At 49.7% G+C, this 7,500-nt stretch overlaps 1 protein-coding gene across 1 annotated transcript in view; it reads right to left on the reverse strand.

Moving 5' to 3' along the window:
- The window catches only part of LOC110002139 (heterogeneous nuclear ribonucleoprotein L-like), a 28,957-nt gene that overhangs the window by 13,952 nt on the left and 7,505 nt on the right, over nucleotides 1-7,500 (reverse strand). The window contains exons 2-3 of the mRNA XM_065960819.1: nucleotides 6,761-6,879; nucleotides 5,844-6,081 (exon numbers count right to left, since the gene is read on the reverse strand). Of these exons, the coding sequence (XP_065816891.1) occupies nucleotides 5,844-6,081; nucleotides 6,761-6,879 (357 nt within the window). The remainder of the gene's footprint in view (nucleotides 1-5,843; nucleotides 6,082-6,760; nucleotides 6,880-7,500) is intronic.

Below are 7,500 nucleotides of genomic sequence, written 5' to 3' on the forward strand. Positions count from 1 at the left end.
AAACAGGCTGTAACGTCTGCAGGTAAACAGACTGTAACGTCTGCAGGTAAACAGACTGTAACGTCTGCAGCGGGTAAACAGGCTGTAACGTCTGCAGGTAAACAGACTGTAACGTCTGCAGGTAAACAGACTGTAACGCCTGCAGCGGGTAAACAGGCTGTAACGTCTGCAGCGGGTAAACAGGCTGTAACGTCTGCAGCGGGTAAACAGGCTGTAACGTCTGCAGGTAAACAGACTGTAACGTCTGCAGCGGGTAAACAGGCTGTAACGTCTGCAGCGGGTAAACAGACTGTAACGTCTGCAGCAGGTAAACAGGCTGTAACGTCTGCAGCGGGTAAACAGGCTGTAATGTCTGCAGTGGGTAAACAGGCTGTAACGTCTGCAGGTAAACAGACTGTAACATCTGCAGCAGGTAAACAGACTGTAACGTCTGCAGGTAAACAGACTGTAACGTCTGCAGCAGGTAAACAGACTGTGACATCTGCAGCAGGTAAACAGGCTGTAACGTCTGCAGCAGGTAAACAGACTGTAACGTCTGCAGGTAAACAGACTGTAACGTCTGCAGCGGGTAAACAGGCTGTAACGTCTGCAGGTAAACAGACTGTAACATCTGCAGCAGGTAAACAGACTGTAACGCCTGCAGGTAAACAGGCTGTAACGTCTGCAGCAGGTAAACAGACTGCAACGTCTGCAGCAGGTAAACAGACTGTAACGTCTGCAGCGGGTAAACAGGCTGTAACGTCTGCAGCGGGTAAACAGGCTGTAACGTCTGCAGGTAAACAGACTGTAACGTCTGCAGGTAAACAGGCTGTAACGTCTGCAGCGGGTAAACAGGCTGTAACGTCTGCAGCGGGTAAACAGCCTGTAACGTCTGCAGCGGGTAAACAGGCTGTAACGTCTGCAGGTAAACAGACTGTAACGTCTGCAGCGGGTAAACAGACTGTAACGTCTGCAGCGGGTAAACAGGCTGTAACGTCTGCAGCGGGTAAACAGGCTGTAACGTCTGCAGGTAAACAGACTGTAACGTCTGCAGCGGGTAAACAGGCTGTAACGTCTGCAGCAGGTAAACAGGCTGTAACGTCTGCAGCGGGTAAACAGGCTGTAACGTCTGCAGCGGGTAAACAGGCTGTAACGTCTGCAGGTAAACAGACTGTAACGTCTGCAGGAGGTAAACAGGCTGTAACGTCTGCAGCGGGTAAACAGGCTGTAACGTCTGCAGCGGGTAAACAGGCTGTAACGTCTGCAGGTAAACAGACTGTAACGTCTGCAGCGGGTAAACAGGCTGTAACGTCTGCAGGTAAACAGACTGTAACGTCTGCAGGAGGTAAACAGACTGTAACGTCTGCAGGAGGTAAACAGGCTGTAACGTCTGCAGCGGGTAAACAGGCTGTAACGTCTGCAGCGGGTAAACAGGCTGTAACGTCTGCAGGTAAACAGACTGTAACGTCTGCAGCGGGTAAACAGGCTGTAACGTCTGCAGCGGGTAAACAGGCTGTAACGTCTGCAGGTAAACAGACTGTAACGTCTGCAGGTAAACAGGCTGTAACGTCTGCAGCGGGTAAACAGCCTGTAACGTCTGCAGCGGGTAAACAGGCTGTAACGTCTGCAGGTAAACAGACTGTAACGTCTGCAGCGGGTAAACAGACTGTAACGTCTGCAGCGGGTAAACAGGCTGTAACGTCTGCAGGTAAACAGACTGTAACGCCTGCAGCGGGTAAACAGGCTGTAACGTCTGCAGCGGGTAAACAGGCTGTAACGTCTGCAGCGGGTAAACAGGCTGTAACGTCTGCAGGTAAACAGACTGTAACGTCTGCAGCGGGTAAACAGGCTGTAACGTCTGCAGCGGGTAAACAGACTGTAACGTCTGCAGCAGGTAAACAGGCTGTAACGTCTGCAGCGGGTAAACAGGCTGTAATGTCTGCAGTGGGTAAACAGGCTGTAACGTCTGCAGGTAAACAGACTGTAACATCTGCAGCAGGTAAACAGACTGTAACGTCTGCAGGTAAACAGACTGTAACGTCTGCAGCAGGTAAACAGACTGTGACATCTGCAGCAGGTAAACAGGCTGTAACGTCTGCAGCAGGTAAACAGACTGTAACGTCTGCAGGTAAACAGACTGTAACGTCTGCAGCGGGTAAACAGGCTGTAACGTCTGCAGGTAAACAGACTGTAACATCTGCAGCAGGTAAACAGACTGTAACGCCTGCAGGTAAACAGGCTGTAACGTCTGCAGCAGGTAAACAGACTGCAACGTCTGCAGCAGGTAAACAGACTGTAACGTCTGCAGCGGGTAAACAGGCTGTAACGTCTGCAGCGGGTAAACAGGCTGTAACGTCTGCAGGTAAACAGACTGTAACGTCTGCAGGTAAACAGGCTGTAACGTCTGCAGCGGGTAAACAGGCTGTAACGTCTGCAGCGGGTAAACAGCCTGTAACGTCTGCAGCGGGTAAACAGGCTGTAACGTCTGCAGGTAAACAGACTGTAACGTCTGCAGCGGGTAAACAGACTGTAACGTCTGCAGCGGGTAAACAGGCTGTAACGTCTGCAGCGGGTAAACAGGCTGTAACGTCTGCAGGTAAACAGACTGTAACGTCTGCAGCGGGTAAACAGGCTGTAACGTCTGCAGCAGGTAAACAGGCTGTAACGTCTGCAGCGGGTAAACAGGCTGTAACGTCTGCAGCGGGTAAACAGGCTGTAACGTCTGCAGGTAAACAGACTGTAACGTCTGCAGGAGGTAAACAGGCTGTAACGTCTGCAGCGGGTAAACAGGCTGTAACGTCTGCAGCGGGTAAACAGGCTGTAACGTCTGCAGGTAAACAGACTGTAACGTCTGCAGCGGGTAAACAGGCTGTAACGTCTGCAGGTAAACAGACTGTAACGTCTGCAGGAGGTAAACAGACTGTAACGTCTGCAGGAGGTAAACAGGCTGTAACGTCTGCAGCGGGTAAACAGGCTGTAACGTCTGCAGCGGGTAAACAGGCTGTAACGTCTGCAGGTAAACAGACTGTAACGTCTGCAGCGGGTAAACAGGCTGTAACGTCTGCAGCGGGTAAACAGGCTGTAACGTCTGCAGGTAAACAGACTGTAACGTCTGCAGGTAAACAGGCTGTAACGTCTGCAGCGGGTAAACAGCCTGTAACGTCTGCAGCGGGTAAACAGGCTGTAACGTCTGCAGGTAAACAGACTGTAACGTCTGCAGCGGGTAAACAGACTGTAACGTCTGCAGCGGGTAAACAGGCTGTAACGTCTGCAGGTAAACAGACTGTAACGTCTGCAGGTAAACAGACTGTAACGTCTGCAGCGGGTAAACAGGCTGTAACGTCTGCAGGTAAACAGACTGTAACGTCTGCAGGTAAACAGACTGTAACGCCTGCAGCGGGTAAACAGGCTGTAACGTCTGCAGCGGGTAAACAGGCTGTAACGTCTGCAGGTAAACAGACTGTAACGTCTGCAGGTAAACAGACTGTAACGTCTGCAGGTAAACAGACTGTAACGTCTGCAGCGGGTAAACAGGCTGTAACGTCTGCAGGTAAACAGACTGTAACGTCTGCAGGTAAACAGACTGTAACGCCTGCAGCGGGTAAACAGGCTGTAACGTCTGCAGCGGGTAAACAGGCTGTAACGTCTGCAGCGGGTAAACAGGCTGTAACGTCTGCAGGTAAACAGACTGTAACGTCTGCAGCGGGTAAACAGGCTGTAACGTCTGCAGCGGGTAAACAGACTGTAACGTCTGCAGCAGGTAAACAGGCTGTAACGTCTGCAGCGGGTAAACAGGCTGTAATGTCTGCAGTGGGTAAACAGGCTGTAACGTCTGCAGGTAAACAGACTGTAACATCTGCAGCAGGTAAACAGACTGTAACGTCTGCAGGTAAACAGACTGTAACGTCTGCAGCAGGTAAACAGACTGTGACATCTGCAGCAGGTAAACAGGCTGTAACGTCTGCAGCAGGTAAACAGACTGTAACGTCTGCAGGTAAACAGACTGTAACGTCTGCAGCGGGTAAACAGGCTGTAACGTCTGCAGGTAAACAGACTGTAACATCTGCAGCAGGTAAACAGACTGTAACGCCTGCAGGTAAACAGGCTGTAACGTCTGCAGCAGGTAAACAGACTGCAACGTCTGCAGCAGGTAAACAGACTGTAACGTCTGCAGCGGGTAAACAGGCTGTAACGTCTGCAGCGGGTAAACAGGCTGTAACGTCTGCAGGTAAACAGACTGTAACGTCTGCAGGTAAACAGGCTGTAACGTCTGCAGCGGGTAAACAGGCTGTAACGTCTGCAGCGGGTAAACAGCCTGTAACGTCTGCAGCGGGTAAACAGGCTGTAACGTCTGCAGGTAAACAGACTGTAACGTCTGCAGCGGGTAAACAGACTGTAACGTCTGCAGCGGGTAAACAGGCTGTAACGTCTGCAGCGGGTAAACAGGCTGTAACGTCTGCAGGTAAACAGACTGTAACGTCTGCAGGAGGTAAACAGGCTGTAACGTCTGCAGCGTGTAAACAGGCTGTAACGTCTGCAGCGTGTAAACAGGCTGTAACGTCTGCAGGTAAACAGACTGTAACGTCTGCAGGTAAATAGACTGTAACGTCTGCAGCGGGTAAACAGGCTGTAACGTCTGCAGGTAAACAGCCTGTAACGTCTGCAGGTAAACAGACTGTAACGTCTGCAGCAGGTAAACAGACTGTAACGCCTGCAGGTAAACAGGCTGTAACGCCTGCAGGTAAACAGACTGTAACGTCTGCAGCAGGTAAACAGGCTGTAACGTCTGCAGCGGGTAAACAGGCTGTAATGTCTGCAGTGGGTAAACAGGCTGTAACGTCTGCAGGTAAACAGACTGTAACATCTGCAGCAGGTAAACAGACTGTAACGTCTGCAGCAGGTAAACAGACTGTAACGCCTGCAGGTAAACAGGCTGTAACGCCTGCAGGTAAACAGACTGTAACGTCTGCAGCAGGTAAACAGGCTGTAACGTCTGCAGCGGGTAAACAGGCTGTAATGTCTGCAGTGGGTAAACAGGCTGTAACGTCTGCAGGTAAACAGACTGTAACATCTGCAGCAGGTAAACAGACTGTAACGTCTGCAGGTAAACAGACTGTAACGTCTGCAGCAGGTAAACAGACTGTGACATCTGCAGCAGGTAAACAGGCTGTAACGTCTGCAGCAGGTAAACAGACTGTAACGTCTGCAGGTAAACAGACTGTAACGTCTGCAGCGGGTAAACAGGCTGTAACGTCTGCAGGTAAACAGACTGTAACGTCTGCAGCAGGTAAACAGACTGTAACGCCTGCAGGTAAACAGGCTGTAACGCCTGCAGGTAAACAGACTGTAACGCCTGCAGGTAAACAGGCTGTAACGCCTGCAGGTAAACAGACTGTAACGTCTGCAGCAGGTAAACAGGCTGTAACGTCTGCAGCAGGTAAACAGGCTGTAATGTCTGCAGTGGGTAAACAGGCTGTAACGTCTGCAGGTAAACAGACTGTAACATCTGCAGCAGGTAAACAGACTGTAACATCTGCAGCAGGTAAACAGACTGTAACGTCTGCAGGTAAACAGACTGTAACGTCTGCAGCAGGTAAACAGACTGTAACGTCTGCAGGTAAACAGACTGTAACGTCTGCAGCAGGTAAACAGACTGTGACATCTGCAGCAGGTAAACAGGCTGTAACGTCTGCAGCAGGTAAACAGACTGTAACGTCTGCAGGTAAACAGACTGTAACGTCTGCAACATACTCCTTGATCCAGGACTACCTTGCAGTCATTACAGCCTGTTTCACTGCTGCACTAACTCATCTTCTGGAGAGGTTCCAGAACCCACACATGTAAAAACAGAGTCCAGGACTCACGGTGGTGATGGGGTACAACGGGTTCTGGATGGACAGCAGCAGGACCTTGCTTCCGCTGTTGGGGTCGTCAGCGTTGGTCGGTCTGGTGATCCTCTGGCTGGTGGAGAAGTTGAAGAAGGCTTGCTGCTCAGCGATGAAGACCGACTCACGGGTTCCAAACGACACACAGCGCTTGGCGCTCTCCACACAGTCAAACTCCACCAGAGCCTGACGCTTGAACGGCATCATCATCACATAACTGCAGGAGGAACACACAGGTGGGTTAAAGGAGGCGGGGCTTCACTCAAGTACAAAGAGATTTTTTTCATATAAAGCCCGCCCTCAGGTTAGGGCTGTCAATTATTCTTCTAAATTTTAACATTCAGTCGGACTGAGGGAGAAAGTTCACATTCAAACCGTTTGTATTCAAAACAGTCTATCAGCGCATCATCGGAAGTAGATTACAGTTTGATCGAGCAGAGGGCGCTCTCAGCGTGACTTCACCATTGCATGACCTCTTGACCTCAGTAAATGAAGACATTAATGTTGTGTCAAAAGCAACAAGAAGTGAGATACAGGAGATTCAGACTGACATGAGGGAGACTCATCTCTCTGCAGACAGCAGCCCTCTGATTGGTGGCGAGACACAAGGTCACTAAAAACCTGAAACTCTCCAAGCTGGCCCGCTAATGTTTATGTGCACTCTGAACGGGTGTTCTCATCAACAGGTCATATTGTTAATAAAACGAGAGGAGCACTCAATCCCAGTCAAGTTGATTTAGTAAATTACGGTCCCATTTAGAATCACAGAGACAAGAAAGAGGGGGAGGAGTCAGGGGCGGGGCTACCTGGGACTGACAGGTCACTGACTTGGCAACATAATAAACAAGTTGGACATTTTTCAGAGGAAAAAAAAGTGTCTGTACTTTAAAAGTTACCAGATGTTTCCGAATTTGTCGAGAGCCTCCACCAGATCTGCCTCCACCACGGCATCACAGAGTCCTCGAACGTGGACAACTGGAGACGGGGGGATGAGGTGACTTTTCTCCACAACATCCTGACACAGGAAGAGAAGCAGACATAGGCAGTTTTTAAATATGTGATTATATTTGAGACCACTGCATCGACATTCATGATCTAACAGGAGAGCTTTAACTGCAGAACCATCACTGTGATTCTTCAAATACTTTAACCCACATGGACCTTTTCTTAATGAAGGAAACGAATACTTAACACTGCTAAGACTTTGATCTTAAACTCAGGAGGACTTTGAGGACATGTCAGACAAAGTTACCAGATGTTGCAGATTGCAGCGTGTCAGTGCTACAGTGTTACTGTGCGTGGGAGGAGAAAGTATCATGAAAGCTTGAAACATGTTGACATGTTTGTCAGGAAGAGGTTGAGCGAGCGTTGCAGTGTTTGCAGCCTGACCTGTTTTCTGCAGCAGGTGGAGGCTGCACACCAACGGCTGCAGGAAACACGCGGTGGATGATCAGATCAGATCTGAGTCACAGTGCGGTGCAACGCTTTAGCTCTCATGTTCTTACATAATGACTGTTAAACATTCTTAACGACGCCATGCGGTCATTTCTGTCTTTCAATACATATAAGGTTTAAATATTAACTTCCTGCCAAATAATGGACCTGACTGAGAACAAAATGTTCTATTTTATACAAT

Source organism: Labrus bergylta, chromosome 1, assembly GCF_963930695.1.
Source record: "Labrus bergylta chromosome 1, fLabBer1.1, whole genome shotgun sequence".
In the NCBI taxonomy this organism is placed as follows: domain Eukaryota; kingdom Metazoa; phylum Chordata; class Actinopteri; order Labriformes; family Labridae; genus Labrus; species Labrus bergylta.